We start from the raw sequence: 26,978 nt of genomic DNA, 5'->3' as shown, positions 1-26,978 counted from the left end.
TGCCCTCCCAAGGGGCAAATGTGGTGGTGCATCCTGATGGCAAAGGTCTCTCTCCTTCAAGCTGGATGCAATAACTGGTGCTCTGGCTTCTATCCTGTTTTCTGGTGCTCACAGAGGCCCTGGCTGATCTCCATCAAGGCCCTTCATGTGTTTGCCTCAGTTTCCCTAGAGGCTGACCTGTCCCCATGATGGGGCTGTGTTTGCAGCTGTGAAATGACTCCTGGAGTAAACTCTCATAGCATTTAACTGCTGGAGTCCTTTTCCCCCACCTGAGTCTATTCCTGCCTTTCATTTGCAGTCTCAGACAATGAACTACGTGGGGCAGCTGGCTGAGACCGTCTTTGTCACGGTGAAGGAGCTGTACCGGGGTCTGAACCCTGCCACTCTGACGGGCTGCATTGACGTGGTCGTGGTGAGACAGCCTGATAACTCCTTCCAGTGCTCCCCATTTCATGTGCGTTTTGGGAAGCTGGGGGTGCTGCGCTCCAAGGAGAAGGTGGTAAGTGGTGCCTGCCCTGGGACTAGGCTTCCTCTCTGGTGTCTCCAGACCTAGGATCTTCCATAACCCACAAGTTATGGAAGAAATTTGTTTGTAGGGAATGGGAGCCCTGCCGAGAGGGGTGCTGGCCAATTTTTGGAGGGGTTGCTCCCAAACAGAACCCTTCCTCTTCTGGGGAGGACTGTGCTTCCCAGAAAAATTGGTAGAGGTCCCTTGCCTCAAAGGTTGGATGGCCGTCAGCCCTGCGAGCAACCCCAACCCATCCTTTCCCTGGGGAAGTATGTTCTTGTACACAGATGGATGGGTGGGTTCAGATGGACAGGCTTTCTCTGCCCCTTGCCAGGTTGACATTGAAATCAATGGGGAGCCTGTGGATCTGCACATGAAGCTGGGTGACAATGGAGAGGCCTTCTTTGTCCAGGAGTCAGAAGAAAACGAGGTTGGTGATGAAGAGGTACTGCTGGTCTGTGTCTTCCTGTGACCATCTGGAAGTGCAAGCTTGAGGTGGAAGGACCAGGCTTGGACTGCTCTTCTTCCTCAGGGTGGCTCCATTATCCCCTCTGTTTTACGTGTCTGGAAAGGTTCCTACTTGAAGGATCTTGCAACCAGTGTGGAGGATTCGAGCGTTGGAGGACACTGAGAGAGCATTAGACCAAATATCTGTATCTCAAACTCTTTCATCAATGGGCATGGCTGCTGGCCAGCCAGGCAGATATCTTGGAGCTTAGCTTCTTGAGGGATCTTGTGACAGGGATGAGAGTGAGCCAGATGCTGTGGCAGGCTACCCGCTCTACTGGGAAGCAGGATGAGACTAGTTGTGGCTTCCAGAAGTCTCAGCAGCTCTCTCCCAAGCTGACTTGTGGTTGCTGCTAGATTGGGCCGGGCTTGAGAGCAAGGAGAGGGCTCTGGAGCCAAATCCTGTTTGCAGCCTTTGTAATTCTGGTCTTGTGGTGCCATCTCCTGCCTCTGTCTCCTTGCCTGCATTGAAGATGTCTTTAGCTTGTGGCTGGATAACTCTGGTTTTCTGTTTTGTTCTGTTTTTTTTTAAATTTATTTATTTTTATTTTTACTCACATGTTGCATGCACAAAACCGTTCCTTTTGGGCCTAGCCACAAAACCACCCCCAAGCTGAGGGCTTGGTGGTGTTGGTTGTGCTGGTGGTGCATGTTGCATTGATGAAAGCCATAAGTTTCCGGGCTGGAAAAGAGGGTGCTGGAGCTGATGGGCTCTTCCATCCTTCTTGCAGGGCAGCATTCCCTCCCGCCTCTGCACATCTCCCATCCCCAGGGAGGAAAGCCTGGAGGATGCCACTCAGCCCTCTCATGGGCAGGAGGCCTCCAGCGCTGAAGCAACCCCGCACAAGAGGAAGCGACGCAGGAGGAAGCCCAAGCGGAAGGAGGTGTCGGACTCCAAGTTAGAAGGCTGTGAGGAAACCAAAAGCAAGATGTCCATGGAAGAGCCATGCAAGCTGTCAGACCCCAGGTGAGCGGCTGGGTTTGGGCAGGGTAATCACAGAGTGGTAGGGGTTGGAAGGGACCTTTGGAGATCATCTAATCCAACCTTGCTGCCAAAGCCGGTTCACCTAGAGCAAGTTGGACAGGAATGCATCCAGGCAGGTTGCGGTGGGTCAAGCCTGTAGGTTTGCTTGATGATGCCCAGCAGAACTGAAACATGGGGATAGTGTTTTGAGTTGGAGCCCAACCCCCTGTGGAGTAGAAAGCCAGTGGAAATGGTGAAGTTGGGTATTGCCAGCTTTCCAGGTGAGGAGACTGATTCCTAAGAGTAGCATAACTGACCTCTTTCCTCCTTTGCAGTGATTCAGTGTATTTCTCCTTCATTCATCTCCCTGAAGAAGAAACCAGATCATTGCAGTCCCCAGACATACACCCTTACTCTGATGGGGAGCTGGCCTCCATGGAGAGGTAACGGGCAGAGCCAATGTGATCTGCTTGACTTTAGTGGGAGCAGGGGATGTGCCTTGTGGCTGGGAAGGTGGTAAGGAAAAGGGATTTGGGGGTGCCAGGAGAGGAGGGTTTTCCTGGCCTGATACGGTGTGGCTGGAGGAAAGCTTGGGGCCAACAAGGGATGCTTCTGGTCACAGTCACATATGTGAGAAGCCTGCGTGCACTGGGCTCTCCTGCACAACTGGTGGCACGGTTTTTGCTTCCTTGGGCCTCGGCTCCCCATGGGTCTTGCTCATTTGTAAGTTATGGTCTTATTGGGCAGAACTGAGTGTATGGGAAACCAACCTTACAGGGTTCTTGGCCCTAAATGTCCTTGCAGTGATAGGAAAGCATGGGGCTGTAGGGTAGATGAGTTGCAACATTCCCTTCTTTTCTTGTAGTCCCCCCCTGAGCTATCCATCTTCTCCCAAAAGTGACTCTGAGCTGGAGATCAGGCCACAGGAGAGTCTTGCTCTAGGGGCTGAATCCCATGTGCAGTGGACCTGGGGAAGGCTCCCTCAGGTGAGTCCCTGCTCCTGCTCTTCTCTAGCAACTGGTGGAAGGGGGGTGTCTGAAAGGCCTGCACAAAGTGGAGGAGGCTGTGGCCAGGCAGCCTTAGAGGAGTTGTTCTCTTCTGCCTGATGCTTAGGGCAACTTCCCATCCTCAAACCTGTTGTTCTGCTTTCTTTCAGGTGAATAAATCGGAACGAGTTGAACCAGCCAAGTCCACAAAGACCTTTGCTACTGCAGCAACTACTGTCTCTGCGACACCGGCCCCAGTGGATGAGGCAACCCATCTTGTTTCCATCTCTGAAGGTCTGGGAAGAGGTCCAAGCCGATTGGAACACCAGGGTGCACCTTGTTCCTCCACTGTCTCTGTTTCTGAGCCAACACCTGCGCCACGCGATGGGAACAGCCTCCCTAGGCTGAAGGACATCCCCAGTGCTGTGGGGACAGAGAGCTTGTTGGAGGCCGCCTCAGCCCCACAAGAGAAACAGGAGGAAGGTGGGAGTGTTGTGCCAGAGGTTCAGCCAAATGTGGAGCCCTTTGAGGGAGCTTCTGCTCCCAAGCTGGTGGCCTCAGAGGACCCTGAGCCCCAGCTGCAAAGCCAGAGGAGACAAGGTGAGTGGGTGACTAGTGTCACTGGAAGTGGTGTTTGGGCCCAGAGATGTATCTGACTTTGTGGGGCTGGGTTGCTCATTCAGTGTAACTCCTTCGTGACTGCCTTGGCTGGTCAAGATATGATGTGTTTGCTTTGCCCTCTCTGTGTGTGACCAGCTTCTTTGCTTTGAAGACTCATTCCTCAGGTTTCCCCCTTTCAGTGACCATCCAGCTCCTCAGGAAGGCTTTCTTGCCTTACATTTCCAGAAGTCCATCCTTGGATGTCTCTGCTTTTGCATACTTAGGAGACTTCTCGGTGGTGTACACTATACCTAAACTCGAAGTGTCTGGCAATGCCTGGCCTGACTTGTGTCTTTGTCCTGAGCATGCCAAGTCAGGTGGAAAATCACACTGTCAAGATGTGTGTATTTAAGGACTTTTAAGTACACACTTTGCTCCATGTATTTAAAGACTTATGTTGTTATCTGTCCTAACCAACCTTACTCTTCCAGCCAACATAAATTCAGAACAAAATTGTCTCCCAGAAGAAGAGACGCCTGGGACTCCTCATTGTACAAAGATGGAGGTCACAAAGTGTTACCTTGCATGGTGCTAACTTCAAACGGCACCTGCAGATTGTCTTTGGCCTGTCCTTTGTGTCTGCTTGGCAAGTGGTCTCATGCTAGTGCAGGTGTCTTGAGGTGCTGCTTTTGCTGTTGATTTAAGGCATCTTTTCAAGTAGGAAAAGAGATGGCATCTTTATATGATATATGAATATCATAGAGGAAATGCTGTTAGCCTTCTTGGTTAGATGCTGAGATGGTTGGAAAGGTGACTCAGCTAAGCTCTCTCCCTTCTGTCTGTGCTTTGAGGATCCACCAAAAGAAGTTCTCGCTTGGGTCCCAGTGATATTTATCTGGAAGACCTCTCCAACCTGGATGAGAAGCAGCTGGCGCTCTATTTCCCCAGGAGGTACAGGTTGCCCCAGCTGGCCAAGCTCAGACCTTCTTGAGCAATTCCCTTCCAGCAAAGGGTGGAGGTATGTCTAAAGCTATTGCCTGATGGTGCCACTGTTTCTTCTCTTGCTGGTAGTGACACAGAGCAGAGTTCAAAGCCTGTGGCAGACCCCAGCAACCCTCTGTGTGTCCAGCTGCCATCTGACCTGCCTGCCGACAGCCCCATGGACTCTGACCCTGATTTGATGCCCTCAATTGCCCTGTCTCTGTGCGGAGGGCTGGGAGGCAGCAGGCAGATCTCCCACGGTAGGTGGGAGGGGAGAGGGAATCTGCTGTTCTGAAAGCCATTATATATACCAGTGGTATGACACAACCTCTGTCCCACCAGAGAAGTTCATGGAGAACATGGTGTCCTACCAGCAGTTTGCTGAGAATCCAGGGCTCATTGATGACCCAGACCTGGTGATACTGATCAACAAGAAGTGAGTGGCCTGTTCTTCCTGCTGTTTCATCCCAAGATGAAGTTTGGCCCCTTCGTCCCTACGGAAATGCTCCTGTAGGAGAGTGCCTCCATCCCAGAAAATGATTACACTGCAGTAGTTGTGGGAAGGGACTTTCTGGCCACGCTGCAGGATTATCATCTGGAAACAGACCTCGCTCCAGGAGCGGTGATGTTCCCATCACTGTTTCTTCTTCCAGGTATTACAACTGGGCAGTGGCTGCTCCTATGGTCCTGTCTCTGCAAGCTTTCCAGAGGAACATTCCTGAGGTCAGTGGCACAAGACACTTACTGGCCATGCTTCTCATCAGGCCTTGAAAAGTGTGGTGGGGATGCAAGAGGCCAAGCTGCCCATCTGGGGCCTTGCAGGCAGCCTGGGGCAGGGCTGAACATCACTCCAGCCCACAAACCCTGAGCTCTGTCCTTTCCCCTAGAGGTACCTCAGGGTGGCTTTTAGATACCTGGGTACTGCTGACACCTGGAAAGCAGAGATTTCCTTGTCGAAAATATCCTATTCTTACAGTTGTGTCTGTGCAAGGCTGGCCAGATCTGGAGGATTTGGAACTGCATGAGCCCACTCCAGGGCTGGGTGGAATTGTACGGAATAAGGCATCCCGTTTTGGGGTGTTTTGGTGGTCGTTCCCTTCATGCAGCTTTAAAAAAAAAAAAAAAGTTATTTTACCCTTCACTCCAAAACCATCTCAGCTCACAGTGTGGCAGGAGTCATGCATCTTATCCTGTCAATAATTTTGCAAAGGAAACCCTGCCTGGACAAGGTTCTCCTTAGCCTGTTGACAGCTGAGCCTCCCTGGGTTGAGGACTGACTTCATCCCCTGTTCTGCCATGTTTACAGAGCACCGTCGACAGACTGGTGAAGGAGAAGATGCCCAAGAAAAGCAGCAGGTGGTGGTTCTCCTGGAGGAGGAGAGAATTCCCAGCAGAGGAGGTGTTTGCAGTGGCGGCTGTGACAGCAGGGTCCTCAGGGCACAGGAGTCATTCTGGTGGCTGGCAGGGGTGGGAATCGGAGAGCAGCAGGGTCCTGGGGATGGCTTAAGGCTGAGTATGAGAGTACCCAGAGGGACCCGGTGGCAAGTTGACTTATGAAGGCTGTTGCTGTCCCCTCAAGTCTGTTAATGCCTAATCACCACTGACCAACTTTATCAACAACTAGTAAAGTGGACCTTGTGCTCCTCATGCCACAGTTCAGGCACCACACGTGCTTGCTGATCTCCCTGCCCCACCACAGCACCAGGTTGTGGTTCCTCTTCCATGAGACAGTGTCCTTGTGAAGGCAGGGGGATGCACTGCCACCTCTTTTCTGGTATCGCTGCTCCAAGTGACAGCAAAGTAGAGCAGCCCCAGCTCTTGCCCTTGACACTGAGGTGCTAACAACACTGCTCTCTGCTTACAGCAGCAGTCAAGGACAGGGAAAGCCAGCATGGGGATGCTGCAGCATGACTCTGCTCAGCAGAGGTGAGTGCCTCCCTCCCAGGTTGCCTTTTGGAGTCTATGGGTGCTCTTGACCTCTTCTCCTCCCAAATGACCACTTATTCCCAAGCCTACCTGAACTATGAAGGCAGAAAGCTCTGGCTCCAGCTGACCCCAGTCCAGCCAAGCTCCTCCATGGCTGCTTCCTGGTGGGTGGGTTGTCCTGGGTCCTCTCCAGATGTTGCCTGCTGCTTATGGGGAAAGTCATGGTCTGCAGAATAAAGCCAATGTGCTCTTCCCTTCCTTGTGTAGGGAGGAGGAGGTGGTGTCATCCAGTGATGATGAGCCCCTGCACCCTGGGGAAATATTAACTGTGGATGCTCCTGCACAGAAATCTCAGCCAACCTACAAGAAATCTCTGCGACTCTCCTCTGAACAAATTGTATGTACTTTACGCCCCCTTCACTGCCTGCTTGTGTGTGTGTGTGTGTAAGACAACCCTTATACAGGGATTTCTCTACTCCTGACTTCATGGTTTTTATAGGGCATCCAAGTATTTTGCCCTGGGTGGCCACCCTGTAGAGGCTTGGGGTCTCTGGTCTGGCCAGGTGGCAGTCTGGCCTCTGGCAAGCCTTGGACTGGTGTGAACTAGTGCTGGTATACCACTTTTGTTCCTCCCCTGCCACAGGGAAGGCTGAATCTGCAGGATGGCCCCAATGAGGTGGCATTCAGTGTGACAACTCAGTACCAGGGCACGTGCCGCTGTGAGGCCACCATCTACCTGTGGAACTGGGATGACAAGGTGGTGATCTCGGACATTGATGGCACCATCACCAAGTAAGGGGACTTTCTCCTACCCCACATCCCTGCTTCTCCCTCTGTTAGGGGAAAGTGTTCTTTCAAGGCTTGTGTAAGCAGCCAGGAGGGACTACAAACCACATCATCTTCTGGATACCCACCAGGTTGGATCATCATAACCTGGTCTCCTTTCCTTCTAGGTCAGATGCTCTTGGGCACATCTTGCCGCATCTGGGAAAAGACTGGACTCATCATGGCATTGCTAAACTCTTCCACAAAATCCACCTGTAGGTATTGGATCAACTGAGGCCAAGGGGAAGTGGGAGGATGGTGGAGGAGAGGCTGAGTTGGGGCTGGACTCACTCTTTAATCACTGATGTTGGCCAAAATAGCCTAATCTTCTGCCATCAACGATGGCTGATGCCTGCTGTGCTGTCTAGATGATGTTGTGGGGTGAAAGCTGGACCTCCCCTGGGAGCCGGGAGCAGATGCTTCCATTGCCTTCCCTGGGAGGAGCGTGTGTCGGTGGAGGCTTTGCTGGGGAGATGTAGCTGAGCGCTGAAGGAGATGAAATCACACCAGACTGCATCCCAGTGGCCACAGGCACAGCCGAATGCCCTCGGGTGGCTGTGTAGCAGTAGCACGGGGATCCACCTCGCACTCCCAGCCCTGTGGACCGGTGCCAGTTGCCCCTCTGGGTGCCCAGCTACTGCTCCCTGTACCCTCAGGGGTACCACCCGCCCTGGGGTGCCCTGCTGTCCCCCCACCCGGTGGAGGCTGGCAGCGGGTCCCCGTGGAGCCCAGCCTTCAGCTCTGTCCCTGGCACCTGCGGCCACTAAGAGGCACTGTGGGCCCGCAGATGGCTCGTCCCGGCCCCCGAGTGGGGTACACACGGGGCTCCCACTCCCGGGAGGCTGTAGAGCTGGGGCTGCCCTTGCCGACACCTCAGTTGCCACCTCGGGACCCCGCAAGAGGACCGGACCCCCCCCGCCCGAGCTGCCCATCAGCTGTGCTGGCTGCTTGGGGGTCTGCAGAGCCACATGCAGCCTGCAAGGGTGTGACAAAGGATGGGGGTCCCATCCAGGCATGCAGGTACTGAGCAGCAAAGGGTGCTTTGCTGGGATGGGCGTGTAGATGATGGGAAGGACCTGGAGGGTGGTACAGGGTCCCCCTCCAGTGCTGGTCTCCAGGTTTCCCAGCAGTGGGGTGGATGGGTTTTAGCCTGGGTCTTCTCTGGGCGAATTGTTGGTTGTGAAGCCACCTTATTGCTGAAGGGGTGAATGGGGTTTGGGCCTCAGCCAGGTGTTCAGCCTCATCCTCCCTCTTCCTTCTCCTCCTCGGAGTGGGAGGACACCTTGCTCAGGGCACAGCTCAGAGAGGTTCCCTGTGCTCGCTCTAGGAATGGCTACAAGTTTCTCTACTGCTCAGCCAGAGCGATCGGCATGGCCCACATCACCAAAGGCTACCTCAAATGGGTCAATGAGCAGGGCTGTGCCCTCCCCAAGGGCCCCATCCTGCTTGCACCCAGCAGCCTCTTTTCTGCCTTCCACAGGTACTGAGTCCTCTCCTCTTCCCCATCCCTGCACCCCCTGGGGACTGCACCCCTCTTTCCCAGCTTGATGCTGAGGGATGTCACAGCCTTAAACTGGTTCTGGCCTCCTTGGTGCAGGTTGCTTTTCATGGGAGGCAGCAGGGGAACTGCCTGCCTTCCCTGGAGCTTCCTGGTGAAGCTCCCACAATGCACAAAAATCACTTTTGACCTTCAAATCGCATCTGAAGATTGTCCTGGTTGGCTGATGCCACTGACTTCTGCTCTGTGCATGTGTGTTGTGCTGCAGGGAGGTGATTGAGAAGAAGCCGGAGGTGTTCAAGATTGCCTGCTTGATGGACATCCAAAACCTGTTTGCCACGAAGCTGCCCTTCTATGCAGCTTTTGGGAACAGAGCCAACGTGAGTGGGTCTCCTGGGGAGGAGGGAGGGCCCAGGCTGGGGTGGTGGTGGTGCCTTCCTGCAGCTCTCACCTCACTGGCCTTCCTTGGGCAGGATGTCTATGCCTACAAGCAAGTGGGCCTGCCGGAGAGCCGCATATTCACTGTCAACCCCAAGGGAGAGCTGATCCAGGAGCTCACAAAGAACCACAAGTCAACGTAAGTCACCTGCTTGTTTCCTGGCACTGTTGGGTTAACCTGGCTTTAACCCAGTGAAGAATTTATGGGGTAGAAAAGCAAACAAATCACCAATGCAACTTCTTTCTTACCCGCACAGGTACGAGCGGCTGTCGGAGCTGGTGGAGCTGATCTTCCCTCCCCTGGGGCAGAGTGGGAACGTCGCTCTGGTGTGCCCAGAGTACAGCCACTTTGCCTACTGGAGACCTCCACTGCCTGCTGTTGACTTGGATGTCTTCTTCTGATCCCATTACCTCTGGAGACCTGACCCAGGACTCTCCTGTGCCTCCTCTGCCAGGGTTGGATGCTCCAGATGCATCTCCTCCTCCCCGTTTGCTGCTCAGGCATTTTGCACTTCTAATACGGGTCACGTTCTGCACTAGAAACGCCCCTTCTCAGGGGGCCAAAGGGGAGTAAGAGGGAGCTCTGACTCCACAAAACCTCCATTTACACTGAAATTCCTGTAGGCTGGGTCTCTTCTTAATAGTCTCAACACCTTTAAAGCCTGGCTTTCTTTTAAGCTGGTGGTGGGTCACTGTCTTATTTATTGATGACCCTCTGGCATAGATATTGCTACCCTCCAGTATGACCAGTGTTCCCAGACACTCCAGCTACCTGTAGTTTGGTAGCTGATGGAGTGAAGCTGTCCTGTGGCTTAACAACTTAAGGGGGGTGGAAGCTGTTGGGGTTTTGCGTGTTCTTCACAAGTAGCAATAACTAATAAATAGTGCCTTAATCCAAGCTGCCTCTTGTCTGCTGTACATGGAAGAGGGATCCAGGCTCCCTGTCCTCTCACAAACATGGTTGAGTTTATCTTGATGGGGTGCCCTGCCAAGGAGGGCTTGGTGGAAATGGGGGCAGGACCTGCAGCTTCCTCGGCCTGTGGAGCAGCTGCACTAAAAAAAAAGACTTTTAAAAGTACTTTTTTTTTTACCTGCTACCGTCAGGTAGTGCTGCAAAACTGACTGGAAGCAAACCCTGGCTCTGTGTGTGAGGCTGAATCTGTCTTGGGCCAGGACAGGAGCTTATTGTGCCCTTGTACTGGAGCATTCAAGGAAAGCCCATCTGTCCTTCAGTGGGGCTGGGTTAGGACTTGACCAGCCTGTCCCTGTGCTGTGGGGGGGACTTTTCTGAAACCCCATGGCAGTGTGGGCAGCTGTGGGTGTAGCCAGACTGCGGCCCCTGCTCTGGGAGCTCTTAGCTGTAATCACAGAAAATAAGATGGGCAGGAGCACTGCTGAGCTCCTTCCTCCAGTCTGGCCTCCAGCTTCTCCTTCCCTGACCCCTGTGTTCGAGTGTAAATCATGTCCTCATCTGCCTGCCCCCTCTTCTTCTCTAAATAGCCTCCATGCTCTAACTTTAACCCAATCCTGGCTTTATGCTGCTTTTCTTAAAGCCACACAAGTCACTGATTCTGGAAACCTCAGCAAGAAATACTTTATTTTTTTTTTTTCCTTTCCAGTACAAACAGTCTTTCAGCTTTTAAAATCTGAACAAATGTACAAGGTTTTAAAAACAATAAAACAACAGCCTCAATACAGGATCAGTTGTCAACGGCCTTGAAAAGCTGCCTGTGCAAGGACAACCGTGTGAGCACCATCTCCTTCCCTCGCTGCAAGCAAAACAAAACAAAAAAAGCCCTATTTTATACAAAGTTCCTTTCACTCTTTAAACGTGAATAGCTGAGAACTGAAATACAAACTGTCTCCAGTTTCAAGTGACTGGTCAGGAATAGTCCAAATGTAGCACCATTTTCCGGAAGGTCAGACTTCTTCCTTGTCCCAGTTTTGTTATGGCCGGTCCTGGCTCCCTCTGTGCCGGAGGAAGCTGTTGCCGTTCTGTTCAGCTGCTCCTGAACCCAGCCCTGGCCTGGGAAGGGGTGAGCCTGGCCCTTGCCTTAATTTTCTCTTTGGTTGCTGCAGCCCTTTTTCTCCCTGTCATGAGGGAATGGGGAGGGGATGTGGGCAGGATGCTCCTGTGGGGCGAGGGCTCCCTGACCCATCACAAAGAACCGAGGGCTGGCTGGAGAATCCTTCTGCGGGCTGGGGGGAAAAAACAGGTTTTGTTGTCTAAGAGTGGGTTTTGCAGGATGCTCAAAGACAGCTGGAGGTTGTTGCTCAGCTGGAGAAGTGTCTCAGGAACTGCAGAGCTGCCAGCCCACAGCAGAGTGGCTTCTGCTGCTGTGAGCATCCAGCAGCCTGCGAGCTGGTGGGGGTAAGAGAGCGGTGGGAATCCTGGTCCCCTCTCCCTACTTGTACAGCTGGTGGCCCACACTCTTCTGGCAGGTGAAAGAGCTTTCACCGCATCAGGGTAACGTGATACAGCCAACTGGACTCCGTGATCCCTGTGGTCCTCTCCAGCCTGGAAGCATCTGTTTGAGGGAGCTCATCCAGTTTTTGTAGAGGAGAAAATGCTCCCAGAAGCATCTCTGCTGGGAGCTGTTGCTGCTTTGTGCTGGTCGGAGCATGGAGCTGCTCCTTTGTGGGCCAAGAGGGACCAGGGGGGGATTGTGGTGGAGAAGAGCAGGGATGACCTGGTGAAGGCAATGGGTGTGGGGTGGATAGGTCCATGAGCTGCAACGCTGAGCTGATAGAAAAATATGTTCCTCTGTTATAAAGTGCCAGAGCTCATCAGATGGAGGCTCTTTAATTTCCTCTTCATCCCTTTTGGTAGTGGAGTCCCTGTTGGCTGAGCAGCGGAGGCCGCCTGTGCTGGGACCCCCAGGAGAGGTGGGTTCTGTGTGCAACAGCCACATGGTCCCGGCATCTGCTCTGTGGGGCAAGGCTGAAGTTGCTCAGGAACATGTACAACCTTTTCTAGCCCATGTGTTCATGGAAAACCAAAGTCACCTTGGGTAAATCACTTCAGCTTTTCATTCTCAAGGTCTTCTCAGAGGTGCCCTGCCTTCCTCCTCCCCGGTGATCCGTGTCGGTGCAGGTCCCTGGGGCCGTTGGCATCCCAGCAGGCTCAGAGGAATCCCAGGAGGATGCAGGCTCCTGCTGTCATGCTGCCAGACAGGGAAAGCCATCACAGAGAGGGTGAATCCTCGTGCTCACACCCTGGAGCGGCTGCAGCTCTCTTGCCCCAGGATGAGATGAGAGAAACCATGTTCACAGTTTAAGCAAAAAATCGGAAGAACCAGCTTTGAAGGACAGGACTGCTCCAGGCCCAGCTTGGTCTCTGCAGAGACCTATGGACATACGTCTCTTTGGGGAGGAGACAAGTTTTCCATAACCCTTCGTGTCCATCCCAGGTGTAACCAGAGCACAGCAAAGTGAGGTTGCAAAGCAGGGCAGCCCCAAGGGACCTTGGGGACCTCCCCGAGATGCTGCTGTGGCAGGGTTTGGCTGCTCAGTGTGGTTCTCCAAAATACAGCAAGGACATGGGGGCAGCAAGAGGAAACTTGGCCATCAGATGAGCACCATAACAGTGGATTGTTCAAAAATATACATACACATACCATATATATATATATGCATGTGTGTTTTCCTAATACATATCCTCATATGCTCCGTAAGGCATGTGCATTTGCGTGGAGGAGTGAGCAGTATAAATGGATTTACCAGACACAAGGAGGGCTGCCGTCTCGGAGAGGGGAAGGCAGTTCCCGGGGGGATGTGCGAATACGTGTGTTCTTTGAAATCCGCAATTCCTGTGGTGAGTTTTGTTCCCTGTAAGGAGCCCTGGCTCAGCTCAGTCCCTGGATTAAGACGCAGGTGGTCTTTAGGTCAGAGAAACTCTACTCCTCAACTGACAACTACAGGGTTTTATTCTTCAAGAAGCGATAAATCCACAAAAATAAAATAAAATAAAAATAAAAAAACGTTCCCGCCTCCGGCTTCCTCCTGAATTGTCCTTCTGGGGTCATCGGCCCAGGAGCCAAAGCAACGCCCCCGGTCAGGAGGCAGTGACACTGCCGCACGGGGGTCAGGACAGCTGCTGAGCATCAGGAGGTGAGTGCCATAACGGCAGAGTTACAGAAAAGTGGGGCCAACAAGGTTTGAAGAAAAAAAAAAAAAAAGGGTTGTAGCAGCTTTTAATTTATCTTTTCATTAAAAAAAATTATCCCAAGAACTGTTGTCACATTGGAGCAAGTTCTGTGTGATATAAGTTAATCCTGTCCTTCATGGGGAGGAGAAGGAAGAAGCACGTGGTGGCGCGGCTAATGCTGCTTCCCCTCCGCCCGCTCTTCCAAGTGGCTGACCTGCTCTGCCAGCTCGGAGACCTTGGCTTGGCAGTCAAGCAGGTTGTCCTTCAGTCCCGTTATTTCCTGAGAGTGGGCAGCCAGGGTCCCGTTCATGTGGTCCATGTAGTCCCACAGGCTGCCCGTGTGTTTCTCCAGTTCGTCCCTGATGCCGTCCAGGCTCCCTGTCACAGCACCTAGCCTCCCGCAGACGCTCTCCACCCGAGCCACCCGGTCATCAAAATGAGCGATCTCCCGCTGCAGGTCATGGGCTACGCTCTTACAGGAGCTCAGGTCACTGACGATCCTGGCTTTGAGTCGCTCCAAGTCTCCCTTGAGGTTCAGGACACGCCGGTTGCTGAAGAAGATCTGGGAGCCTTGGTCATTGACTTTCTCTTGGATGGAGTGGACCTCATCCTCGATCTTCCGCTCGTGCTCATCCAGCGAGGAGTTGACGTGTGTCATGGTGTCTGAGTACTGGGAGACGGAGTCCTTAAGCCCTGTCAGAGACTTGCTCACGGTGTTGAGGTTGATCTTTAGCAAGGTGATCTCCCCTTGCAAAGCCCCTGATGCTTCCTCCTCAATTCGCCGCTGGATCTCCAGGATGGTGGCATTCAGCTTGCGCAGGAGGTCATAGTTGCTGTCCATCCGGAGGAGCAGGTCCTGGTTCTTGTTCTGGCAATCTTCAATCTCTGTCCGGAAGGTCTCCACATCTTTGGAGGCGGAAGTGCAGCCCAGGGAACAAGTGCTCTCCAGCGTGATGAGGCGATTCTGCAACACCTCCAGTGTCTCGTCTGTACGTTTCTTCATGCTGGCGAGTTCTCCCTCCAGCACGGGCACCACCGCTCCATCCATGCCCACAGGAGAGCTGACATTGTTCATCTCCCCCACGATGGTCATGAACCTGTCCTCCAGGGTATGCATTTTGTCATCAAAGGCAGTCCTCATGCCATCCACCTCTGCCACCACCATGCCTCTCATGCTGTCCTCTATACCGGTGCAGCAGCTCCCTGTTTCTCTCTCTGTAGCATTGAGTCTGGCTTCCAGGTCCTCAAAGCGCCCTTCAAAAAGGTTCCCTAGGGTGACAGTGGAGATTTCTCCATCCAGCCGTGAGTGCAAGTTCTTCTGGGACTCAGAGATGCTGTGAAGGCCTTTCTCAAGGATGTTCATGCGATCAGTGAGGTAGTCCAGGTTGCTGCAGCAGCTTTCCACCACAGTCAGCCCTTGGATCTGGGTCTCCAGCTGGGAGATCTCTTTCTTGATCTCTAGCTCCTTCCCGTCCAGCGTCTGCTGCAGCCGCAGGTTGGCAGCTTTCTCCTCCTCGCACTGCTGCCGCACCTCTTGGATCCGGAAATCACACATGGTCTGGATCTTCCCCAGCTTCTTCTCAAAGCCATCGAGCAGCTCTCCACGCAGGTTGCTCAGCCGTGTGTCCACATACTCCTCCAGCAGGTCGATGGAGGTGAGGGGCGAGGGCCGGGCCGACTCCAGGAGATGCTTGATCTGTCCGTCGTGGTCCAGGACCATGCCATGAACCTCATGCAGCAAATCTGCCTTGGTTTTCAGCACGTCGCTCACCTCCGTCACTTTGGTCAGGATCTCCCCCACGGGAGGGTACGTGGTGATGTCAGCTTTGTCTGCCACATCCACCAGGCCATCAGGAATGATACCGAAGCCCACCATGGAGTCAGGCGTGCTGGGGCTGTTCATCAGGGAGCCGATCATCTTGGTGGTGTCCTCCTGGATGGCCAGTCGCAGGCGGTCCCCCAGGCCACTCACCATGGTGTGCAGGCTGTCGTAGGACTGGGAAAGGCGCCTCACCTCCTCCTCCAGCCGATCCAGGCGGTCCCCAAAGAGGCCGGGCAGCTTCCTGCCTGCACAGGGGAAGAAATAGAGAGTGCTCCTTTAACTTCCCTCCTTGGCTATCTTCTAGATTTGAGTTCTTTCCCATACTACCTAACATCGGCTCCTGCCCCCCTCTTACTGTCATTTCAGCAAAGTATCAGCCCACCCATCCTCCTTTCCTCTACGTCTCTTCTTAAGCTGATAAGGAAACCCTCTTTCTTCTTGGGATCAAGCCCTCTGCTCCCAAGTTCCACAGCAGGTGATGAGAACAGCCCAGGGGAACTTCATCATAAGACACTTTCTATCGACCCCAAAATTAATGGAAAAATGCTTTAAAGCAATGAGAAAAGGCAAATTTGAAGCAGCACATTTTGAAAGAAACTAGATTTAAAAAGCAAGGGATCTTTAAAACAATCAAATGTCAGGTCTCTGATCAGAAAGCAGGTCACTCACTGAAGGTTTCCCAAATTCAAGCCCTGTGCTGGAACAGAAAGAACTGGGAGGTTTGAGAGCATGGTGGTGGTGTGGTAACCTGGGGATGTGAAGCAGGAGCGAGGTCTCACCATACTGATTCTTCTTTGGTCCTGGAAACAGGTCAGGGTGGCTTTTTGGATGGGGAGGAAGTCTGGGGATTGGAAACATCTTTTGCCCGGGAGGCATTTTAGGGCTGGGATGTTGGGGCAGGAGGCCGGGTTGGTCGGTCGGGCTGTCATGGCACCCTTCTCCCATGAAGCCTGGGCAGCACCTCCAGGCCAGCTCGGTCACAGTCTTGTAGCCAATCTTGTATTTGGGTCTGAAGAAGGTGCGGTACCTTTCCAGGAGAGGAAGAGAGAAGACAGTTTAGAGAAGCAACCTCAATGTCAAGCAACAGAAAAGAGCGGGGCCATGGGTCCTGTTGGGTGTGGGACAGCTGGGCACATGGGAAAGCCTGGCTGAGACCCATGTGCTGCACCTGAAGACCATGACCCCCCTTCTCCAAGAGCTCTTGCTGCACCACAGCTCAGTAGCATTACTGTGTTCATCCAGGGACACAGCTCATTAACCAGCACTCCAAAAACCTGTGCCCACCCTCTCCAGGACTGGCCGACGAGATGCAGGTGTGACAGCACATGGTGAGAGTAGAGTTCTCCCCAGCAAGTTGGTAAAACAACTCAACAAGCCTGAGAAACAGCCTCGGGGTGAGCAGAGCCGGTATTTATGTATCTGTGGTTTCTGGAGAGCTTTTTTTGTCTGTTGATTTTTTTTTTTAACTTGGGACTCCTGTTGTTAGTTTAGAAAAGCAGCTATAAGTGTATTGCTCTGGTCTCAATAGATGACCACACACTTTGGCAACTTTTGGCCCAGGAGAGCACAAGAAGAAATGATGGAAGTGATTCCAAAACCGCTACAAGCTCAGATCACTTCCAGGTTTGGGCTCCTCATGGGTGTGTTTTGCACTTTGAATTGACCTAGAGAATTTCCTAGCGGGGTAAAACCTCCTTTTCTCAATTCTAATCCTGTCCTGAAGCCTCCAGGAGGGTTGAAATGCCTTTGGAAAGGTATTTTCTCTATGTATGGAGAGCACCAGTTTGATGGTAAGTCTGAGTGGCTTGGGCTGCACTTGCAAGCAAGAGCTTTGGCAGTGGAGCAGCAGAGTCCTGGTGGGGTTTACCGGGGCGATGCCATGGGGTGTGCACAGAGGGATGGCTCCTTACACCTCCTCCTGCCCCCAAGCAGGGATGCCCTGAGAGGTTTCTCCATCACCAACTTGAGTCACCCCATACACAACAAACAAGGGCGTGAGACCACCTCCTTGCCCGGTGGGACACTAACATCTTCCCTCTCTGCTCTCGCTCTACGTGAGGTCCCCACCAGCCCAGGGGGGAGGACTCAGCTGCTTCCAGCTCTTCTGTAGCACCTTCCTGTGAGGTGGCAGGGATGGGACAGGTCCCTGCCAGCACCCGTGCTCCCCCGACCAGCTGAGCCAAGCCACGCAGGGCTGGAGACAGCGTGTTTCTCACCACCTCTGAAACGCCAACACTTTGAACCTGCCTTTTGGAAATTTCCAATCTGAATTTAGCTGGGCCTGAAAACCCCTGAAGTTTGCTGTTTTGCAACAACACTTACAATCAGGCCCTTGTTCTTCTCCAGCTCGTTCAGCAGAAGGTCTCGGAGGAGGTGGCACAACCACCAGTTGCTGTGCAGAGGGGCTGCGTAAGGCACTGGCACTTACCCAGTCGCTCGGGGCAGCACATGGGACTGAGCCCCATGTCCTCCCTGTCCCGGGTCCTCAGTGCCCCTAGACTGGGCTGCTGTCCCCTGGAAATGCCACTTCCACACAACTCCCAGTGCGATACAGCCACCTCCGTACGTACTGCAGCGTAGGAGGAGAAAACAAACCCAAATCCTCTGTTCTTTGAATCACTTCAAAATTTCTCAACATCAACAATTTCCCAAAGGCACAGGACAGTTTCAAAACAAGCTCTTCTTTTTGTTTGTCCTCTTCACAGATGCTGCTAAGTTTCTGTGACCTCTCCTTCTGTCTTCATGTGTAGAAATGTGCCTGGAAGCACCATGGCAGGACGCTGCTGCACCCAGCCACTGTCAGGGGGTGAAGTGAGGATGAGGATGGCATCCAGAAGGCAAGGCACCTTCTCTGTGTCACGCTGGCCTCTGCAGAGGAACCTGGAGCCCTTCAGCACCTTTGAACCCTTCTCCCCCTGCTCCAAACAGTGACAAGAAGTATTTATTGCAGTTGCACAAACAATAGCTGATGGCCCCAGCGCGTGGAGAAAGCGTATTTCCCTCTCATGCGTGGATGCAACATTCGAGGTTGTGCAGGAAGTCCAGCTGTGGATCCAGCCGCTCTTAAAAAACACGCTAGTTTCCCCCTGGTTTTGTTTGAAGGGCTGAAGAGGCTGAGCAGCAGACACTGCAGAGACGGGAGAGGCTTTGGGGATCTCCTCCATGGGTACCAGTGGCTGCAGGATGTCCTGAAGTCCTCACATGCTGCCAAAGCACTTGGAACAGGAGCAAGGAAGGAGCAAGTCAGCGAGTGGGTCTGATGGCCCGTCTCTGCCCGGAGAGGCTGTGAGCTGAGCCCACCGTACCGCTGGCACTTGGCAAGTCCCAATCAGCCACAGTACCATGTGCCAGTGCCACAGGAGGGGTATCAGGCTCCGACAAAAGCCCGTCTCAGCCCGTTTTTCCTCGGTGCTCAGCTCTGCTGCTCTCAGCGGGCCTGGGGAGGATGCGGGAGTGCAGCATTTCTGCACGGAGCAGCATCCCTGGCCGGGGGCTGCAGAGCACAAAGCCCCAGTGTCCATCCTGCCCTGGCTCCGGCTCCGGCACGGCGGGGTGTTTCCCTCCAGCGCTGACGAGGTGGCAGAGAGTTTTGCAAATATTTTCCTGGGGCAGGAAGCCCTCAGCCATCCCTAGCCACCGGCTCTCTTTCCTCTTCCTCTCAGTCAAGCTCTCACCTAGCTGGCATCTTTCTGCCAAATCGCGGGTCTTTAACAAAATCCTTCCTTGCCCACATGCACATGCAACCCCTTGGCTTCCCACAAATTCCTGTTATATTTCTGATGAGGGATAGAGCTCCCTCTCCCTCCTGACAGATCCCATCTTGCCTCCTCCCAGCACCACTGCCCTGCCACTGACTGTCGGAAGGGTGGCACGGGGGCTTGGGAGCCTGAGAAGAGCTGCGACCCGAAGCTGGGAGGGGAAGGGAGCCGTGCTCTGGTGTTCCCCATACTCACAGCACTTTTCCTGGGCACTTAGGTCCCCAGCTGCACTTGTGGTACTCGGCCTTGACGTAGCTCTCGGCGCCATCCTGCAGCGTGCACGTCACGTTGCGCTGCACCACGTAGGCACAGTAGCTCCTAGGGGGAAGCACAGTGAGACACCGTCACCCCCCATCCCAGCAGACAGCAGCACCCCAGATATCCAACCAGTCCCCAGGCGGGTCTGCCTGCCCTGCCTAACACTGCCAGAGAAGTCCTGAGGGGGGGCAGCAGCTGGAGGGACCCCCCCCAGGCACCACCCATCCCACCCACTGGGGACAGGGACAGCAGTGGAACCTGGGGGAGTGGGGACAGAGTGAAGTCCCCCAGTGCCCAGCCTGGTTGCTGGGTGCACAGCCTCTTCCTTGCTCCGAGTGGGTCCAAGCATCTCTCCTCTGGGTTAAGGGTGTGCAGTTAAACCCCTTCACCCTCAACATAGCTGGCCCCTCTGCGGGGCTGCAGCATCACGGCTCCCTCCACCATGGAGGTGGGGACAGGACCCAGGTCCCAAGCTGGACAGGGGCTGCAAACCTCTTCAGATCCCTTGGATGGGTGGTGCAAGGAACGGAGCATCTTCCCTCCTGCCATCACACCTGCAGCTGGGTGTCACAGGGTACCAGCCAGCTCCGAGAACAGACCCTCTCCCAAGCCAAGCAGCAAAACCAGGTGCTGAGGATGAGGTGGCTGGGAAGAAGGCTGCGTGGGAAGGATGTGGGAGTGCTGGTGGGACAGATGGAGGCCAAGGCTGTTCCAGCTGAAGGCAGGGCTTGCAGCAGGAGCAGATGGACTTGGTTCCACAGGGGCAGAGACAGCAGGGATGTGCAGTGAGGCAGGGATTAAGGGCACAGGGAGGTGGCAGATGGCAGAGCGGGAGGAGAGGAGGGCACAGGCACACAGTGCGCAGCCGAGGCAGAGACGGAGGGTCAGCAGGACCGAGCAGATGGGCTGGCGTGAGCTGCAGGTGTGGGGAGGTGTTCAGTGAGGCAGGAGGACCCAGCTCTCCCCGTGTGAGCTGGGGTCGCCGCAGCTCAGCTGCCTCGCCACGGGCTGGGAAGCAGACAGGGTCCCCTGGCATCGCTGTCACACAGCCTGTGGAGAGCAGCCTCGGGGCTGACCAGGGAGACGAGCTGCAGGGCCTCAGCCCAGTTCTCAGGGGCTTGGCATGATGATGATCTGAGTGGCATTGAGACACCTCTGGCAGGTGGAGGCGAGGGAAGGGACTGGGACAGTCACGATGGAGCAGAAGGGCTTGGGGACAAGGACCGCGGTGTCTTCTGTTTGGGGGAATGAGCGTGTGCATGTGTGTGCACGTGTGTGTGTGCACACAGCCCCCCCCACTGTCACCCTGTGGGGACAGAGCAGTGGGGCACTGGCTCACCCCAAGTGCTGGAAGATGGGTGAAGGAGGGACAAGCACCGATGGTAAACACACGAAGACAAAGTACATTCCCCATCCATGCCAAGACCCACCATAAGCCCCCCCCCAGTGTCCCCCTTCAGAGGCCCCGAGCAGGGTCCTCCACCTCCGTGTGGGGCAGGAGCTCTATCCGTGAAGCAGCAAGGTGCGAGCAGGCTCATACATCCCAGCCCCCCTGCTCCCTCCCAGCAGGGACCCCTACACCCCACACAGCCAGCAGATCCCCCTTGCTGTCCCCAGGAGCAGCATCTCCACCCTGTCCCCTTGCCCAGGGGTCTCTTTGCTCCCCTGGGACAGGCACCACAACTCCCAGCAGCGAGTGGGATTTCCAGCCTGCCCGGCGGCTCTGCCCTGGCGAGAGGCTGCCGGGCTCAGAGTGTGTGCCGGGATCACAGCGGCTCCCCGCTCCTCCAAAAGTGAGTCATTTATCCATGCACAGGGCCACGTGAAAGCGAGGGCCTGCCACTTCTCTTAGCTGGAGGGAAGGGAGATCATATGTGAGTGTGCATGTGGAAATTTAGAATCACCGTCTATCCATAAATCCAGGGGCCGCTTACAAACACATTGCGAACCCTTCTGTAAGCTAGTAGCCAACACGGCAGATCTACTAGCCACTACTAATGCACACTGCCTGCTTGGGTTAGGGTGGTTCTGGCTGGCTCCTTCTCGGAACCCCCTTTCCTCCTCACCCACCTGTGGCTAGCAGTTTCATAGCTCCAGCTGATGTTTTAAGAGTGAGCAGCTGGAAAATGTTACAGGTTTTGGAAAGCTCTCACTGGCACTGCCAGTATTGTTCATCTCGAATGTTACTTTATTCATTTCAGCTTGTTCCTAACACCACATTCTCCCCTTTTCACAGCTTGACAGAAATGGTTCTAGCAAATAAGCGGGGATGGAAGCGAGCCCCCCACCAATGTAACAGCCTTTCTGCAATTGAATGGAAAAAGTCTATAGTATGTGTAAACCCCACATTCCTCATCCGCCTGAGCTTTCCAGGTTACTTGAAAACATATTTAAACTCCACTTTGTCTGTGCTTTACAAGCGAATGGGCAAATTCCCTCCAAACCAATCTGTGTTTTCATGCCTAGGTCTGTGTGCTGCCATCCTCCCCTCCCGCGCTTCACACTCCAGCACCCATGTCATGCAGAACAGGTAGATGCACCTACCCCATAAAGACACACGGGCATCCCCGTGTTCCCCCCCCCCCCCCCCCCCCGGCCCTGTCCCACACGGAACTGCAGCACGTCCCCCTCCTAGCACACAGCCTGCTCCCTCCTGGAAACACAACCCCCTCACCCTCCTGCCCCGAGCGGCCCCCCCAGCCTTGCTTTACATGGAGGGGGTGCACCGAGACACATGGACACCCCTGCCCTGCCCACCAGCCCCTGGCCAGTACCCGGCAACTGGTGCAGGGCAAGGGATGCCCGTGGTGGGTACCCAGGGACCCCCACCCAGCACGGGATGCCTGCTCCCGAGCCCTGGGAGATGGTACCTATGATCGGTACCGGGGGGCTGGGTACCCACCAAGGGGTGCCCGCGGCAGCCGGTCCCCCGGGAATGCTGCCTGCTGAGCCCAGACGTGTGGCCGGTACCCGCCGTCCGTGCGGCGGTACGGGATGCCCGACGGGAGGCGGTGCCCGGAAAGCCCCGCCGTGCAGCCCGGTAGCCAGGGCCGGATGCCCGGGGGTGATGCCGGTCCCCGGTGCCCGCCGGATCGGTTGCGCGGCCGCGGACGGGGACGCGTAGAGGGGTCGCTTACTTGTGCTTGCCCACGGGCTTGCCGGGGCCGAGCTGCGGGCTGGAGCCAGCCGTGTAGAGGCTGTACCTGCCGCCGTAGGGCAGCGGGGCGGCGGGGGGGTAGAAGGCACCCTTGGCGTCGGCGAGGACCAGCAGCGTCCCTAGGGAGAGGCAGGCGAGCAGAGCTCCGCGGCGGCGCAACGTCCGCGCCCGCCGCATGGTCCCGGGCCCGGCGGCGGCGTAGCGGAGCGGGATGGGACGGGGCGGTCGCGGGCCCCGGCTACCGAGGGGACCGGGGGACCGCCCGCTGCCCCTGCCCTGCCCTGCCCGGCGGCACACGCTGCTCCGCCGCCCGCCCGACCCCTTTTGTACCGCGGCGGCGGGGGCGGACCGCGCTCCTCCTCCCGCCCTCCCACAGCCGCCGACCCCCGGCCCCCACGGGGGGCCGGGGGTCGGCGGCTGTGGGAGGGCGGGAGGAGGAGCGCCGTCCCCCCCCCCCCACCCCGCGACATCCCCCCTTCCTTCCATCCAGCATCACCAAGGGCCCAGCGAACCCAGCACTTGGGTTTCGCGGGAAGGAGAAGAGGAGCTGGCATCAGCCCTCCCCCAGTAGATTTGGGCTTCGGTTCCAGGCTCCGGGAGAGAGGTGGGAATGCCTTGCCTTTCCCTGCAGATCCATGGGTCTCCCACAGCCGAGCGTGTTTCCTCCTAGGTGGCTTCGGAAGGCAGGTTCGGGTCTCTTACCCCTCCTGAACACCGCAGAGATCCCTGCTAACCTGCACCCCGATGTCCCCACCCGCAGGTGACCCATAGCAGTGGGTGCTGAGCATCCCACCCTGCCCTGAGAACACTTCCCAGGCACCACACCATTAACCACAGCGGTGTAAAACCCTTTGTGTGAGCCACAGGGATCACCGGGCCATGGGGAGAGGACACCTACCTAGGAGGCTGGACAATTTGGGAGGGGGGTAACATCCCTGGTGCTACCCAGTGGAGGTCAGCTTGCAGCCCTGCAGAGGTGACACCATGCCACGGAGCAGGAGATTTTTGTCATATAGGCGGAGCCTGAGCTGAACACCCTGCTGTACCCGGGACACTTGCACCCTTGGGCATGCCACCAAGACCACACCAGGGGTTTGATGAGGCTTGTGTCTCAGCTGGCAGCGGCCAGCCCCAAGTCAGCCCAGGTAGGGAAGCGCCACGGCGAGGCGTGCAATGCTTCTCCGAAACTCTTGGAGGAAAACAAGAAGCAGCTGAGAAAGGGTGGCTGGGTGGAATCCCACATGCAGGAGTGAAACCTGCTGCTGGGAGAAGGAGGCGTCAAGGCTTGGGCTGACACTGAGACAGAGATCATAAGATATCAAGACAAACGGCCTTTTTCAGTTAAAAGGAGCCTTTTGGCTCGGTCTGAGGTGAATACAGAAACATTAGCAGGAGAAGAAAAATCCATAGGAGAGCCGTGCCGGGGGAGGCAGGCTGGAAAGACCAGGCGGAAACCCAAGAGGAGGAAGTCTGTGTAATGAACCAGAGCATCCTCTCAAGCGGCTGCCTCCTCTCAGTTCAATCTGCTGCAGGGTGTTGCTGCGAGCCGCCATGCGCTTGTCAGGCTGCACCCCAGAGGTGGCTGCATTATGGTTTTTACATGGTATATTTGGCAGCACATGAAGCACTTCTCGTCCAGCTGGTGCATCGAATTGTTCCACTCCGCCGGGATGCTGCAGGAGGGATGGTCTATAAGCGACTCTGTAAAAACAAACAAAAGTCGACCGAGGCTGCGTGGTTTCACGCTGGATGCCAAAGTCGAGAACTAACCTTGCGCAGAGCCTTAGTTTTTTTTCCCCTGTGCGCAGGGAGTATGAGCCAGTTTTAATAACAGTTTGCTGCACGTGTGTGTCTGAGGCCTCAGGAAAAAAACATCTGGTGTTGCACAGTTTCAGAAAAAGCCCTTGGTCCTGGCCTTCAGGCCTGTGCTGTGATCAATGGGCACGACAGGGCAGAGTTAAGAGTACTCTTTCCTTCTCGCTCTCCTGGCTGGAAGGGATAGAGCTATTACACTTGTGTGTATGTATCTTCCTGCCCGTCCCTGCCATCCAACCCCACTTTTGAAGCTCTGGGTCACTTTCTGCCAGATGTCATAGCAAGGCAGCATCCTCAGAGAGACTGAATTCCATTTTGTTGTTCTATTGTCTAATAGCTTTATGAAAAAAATGCATCTGGGTAGACAAAAGAGCGCCAAACTTGGGTCCCCACCGAGGAAATGGATTCATCATCAACTCTATTATAAGACATCAAAGAATCCACACAGGAGAGAGCCATTATGAGTGTCCCAAACCATGGGAAAAACTCTCATGTGCCTTATTAGCCGTGAGCTAATCCAACCATGAGACACAGAGCGGCAGGAAACTGGGATTCTTTAAGTTGCACTTCTCAGGGAGCAGCTCGGGTTTGACTCTTTGATGCTCAGCCATGCCGCTGCTGGTCCCCACCGCACCGCGAGCTCTGCCCAGGCACAGGAGGGTGCCCGAGTGGGGCCTGGCACAGCACCCTGGCTTTGGAGAAGTGCTCCTGTGGAGAAGAAATACGAGACTCCATCCTACCAGGACATCCTCCTGACATTGGCATGTCCCAGTGGTTAACAGAGAAGGTGCCAAGCCCCATCTCCCAGAGCTGTGAAGCACATGCTGAGCACCGAGCTCTCTGGCAGAATGGAAGGGCTTTGCCACCCTGAACTGCTGCTGAAAGGCTCTGCAGACCTGCTCACTGGTAACTCTGGGTGTGGGAGCACCAGCCCATGGTGCTTCCTAGAGGAAAGCTCTGTTTTCCCTCCTGGCCTTGGCTGGAGAGTGAATGGGATCAGATCAGAGCTGGTGATGATCAAACCCGGATGCTGGGCAAACCTGAGACCCTACCAAGGGACAACCACAGGGGTTCTTGACCTGGGAGGCTGTGTCCATCAGTGTGAGCACCTCTTGCAACAGCTTGGCGTGACTAGAGAGCTTGTTTCTCCACCTGGACTGCCAGGCCTTGATTATTTCAGTTACACCTCCCACCCATGCACAGCTATGCTCCAAGCCAGCCCAGCAATGAACAGGTAGAAGTTCTTCCCTACTAAGAATCCAGCAGAGATTTGGCCAAAAACCAGCGACATTGTGCAGGACCCAGGAGGTACCCAGAAACAGGAGCTCGGCTGGAGGAGATGACAGTAGGAGCAGAGGTATTAAGGGCAGCTCTTCCCCTGCTCCATCTCCCAGGGAAGGCTGGGTGAACAACTGTGCGGCTAATTTCACAAGTGGATGACACCAAACAGTAACCTGTTCTGCTTCACATGCTTTTTAATTAACACCTGCACGGCCTCATCAACTGAATAATTGCTTCCCTTCATGGGTCAAAAGCCAGCAGCCTCTGACCTCCCATTCCCACCTGGGTATGATGCTTGGTGCCTGCACGGGGCACAGCGGGTGTGCGCTCTTGCACCACCAAACCCTCCTGTGGGCCAGCACAGGAATAGGAAAAGTGATAGGACAGTCCAGGAGCTCTTCAACTCTGCTTGCTCTTGGCCAGAACCAGCCTTGCCCAGCCTAATCCTCAGTTTTAAATAGGTACTGCTGCTGGAAAGGCACCTGCCATGCTGGGAAGAGTGGGATGCACCAGGCACAGCAGTAGGAAGACAGTTGAGTTGCCCTCTGTGTTGCCATGGGGTAGGAGCAGATTGCAGCAAGGGAAATTTAAGTTGGATATTAATAATATAAAAAAATATCTGGCAGTAAAATGAGTATCGCCCTGGGGGAGACTGTATTGAGCTATCTGGAGATTTTAAAGGAAAGGTTAGATAAAAAAAAATCTGTCAGGATCAATTTGGGATAGGGAAATGAATTGGATGTCTTCCCAAGATCTCTCCCAGACTGAGTTTTTCAAAGTACAAATTCATTTCCCAAAGTGGCAAGGCAAGAGAGCAGCTCAATTTAGAGGCAGAGTTTCTCCCTCCTGATTCCCACCGGATCAAAGGCATTCCTTGAATTGGCACTTGCAGAGGCCTTTTTTCCTTGGCAGTGGGTCTGTGTCTGTGTGAGAGAGGGAGCCTTCTGGAAAGCCCAGCTTTCCCAGGTGCACATCCAACAGGATCCACCCAGGGCTATCTCTGCCATTTCAGAGTCCCTGGGAAGACACCGCAGCTATCCCACGGCTGCTTCCCCATCCCCGGGGAGGAACGGGGACACTGCATTGCCCAAACTGGCAGGCAAGATGCATGTCCCAAATGCTGTAGCAGTGCAGTGGGAAACGAGTCCAAGGAGAGCAGTGACACCAGCATGGCCAGGGGTTCTCCAGATGCTCCATTTCCCAGCTAAAACTGAGCTCAAGGAAGCCCACCATGGTCATGGCTCAGCTCCAGGACTGGAAGTTCTTGCTGGCTCACAGCACATGCTTCTGCCACATCCCAGTCCCATGCTGGGCATGGACCACTTCTTCTGTTGGCCTCCACGGGAAGGAGATGCAGGTGAGTAGGCAGGAGGCAGCCCTGGTCCAGCCGGTGGCATCAGAAACCCAGGCAATATCACAACATCTGCCTGATTTGGAGGTTGCCGAGGTTTTGTTCTGAGTGAGACTGGTGCCACTCCCAAGGGGTGGGATTGCAGTGTGTCCCCCC

At 54.8% G+C, this 26,978-nt stretch overlaps 2 protein-coding genes across 2 annotated transcripts; one reads left to right on the top strand and one right to left on the bottom strand.

Annotated features, from left to right (window-relative positions):
- Nucleotides 1-307: 307 nt before the first annotated feature.
- On the top strand, nucleotides 308-10,129 carry LPIN3 (lipin 3). Its single transcript, XM_074156868.1, has 19 exons — nucleotides 308-499; nucleotides 843-938; nucleotides 1,747-1,982; nucleotides 2,315-2,422; nucleotides 2,845-2,965; nucleotides 3,136-3,565; nucleotides 4,417-4,516; nucleotides 4,637-4,806; nucleotides 4,889-4,982; nucleotides 5,200-5,269; nucleotides 5,853-5,945; nucleotides 6,411-6,472; nucleotides 6,740-6,869; nucleotides 7,116-7,264; nucleotides 7,426-7,512; nucleotides 8,625-8,777; nucleotides 9,064-9,175; nucleotides 9,269-9,372; nucleotides 9,491-10,129. Exons 1-19 carry the CDS (start codon nucleotides 308-310, stop codon nucleotides 9,633-9,635), a joined length of 2,652 nt encoding a protein of 883 aa, XP_074012969.1. The 3' UTR covers nucleotides 9,636-10,129.
- Nucleotides 10,130-13,552: 3,423 nt separating this feature from the next.
- Nucleotides 13,553-22,552, bottom strand: EMILIN3 (elastin microfibril interfacer 3). Its single transcript, XM_074157543.1, has 4 exons — nucleotides 22,356-22,552; nucleotides 19,156-19,278; nucleotides 15,982-16,229; nucleotides 13,553-15,447 (listed from the first exon to the last, which is right to left on the bottom strand). The coding sequence occupies exons 1-4, from the start codon at nucleotides 22,550-22,552 to the stop codon at nucleotides 13,553-13,555; spliced, it is 2,463 nt and encodes an 820-aa protein (XP_074013644.1).
- Between the last annotated feature and the right edge of the window lie 4,426 nt (nucleotides 22,553-26,978).

Source organism: Numenius arquata, chromosome 12 (assembly GCF_964106895.1).
Source record: "Numenius arquata chromosome 12, bNumArq3.hap1.1, whole genome shotgun sequence".
Taxonomy (NCBI): Eukaryota; Metazoa; Chordata; class Aves; order Charadriiformes; family Scolopacidae; genus Numenius; species Numenius arquata.
This window is presented reverse-complemented; position numbering and strand designations above follow the sequence as displayed.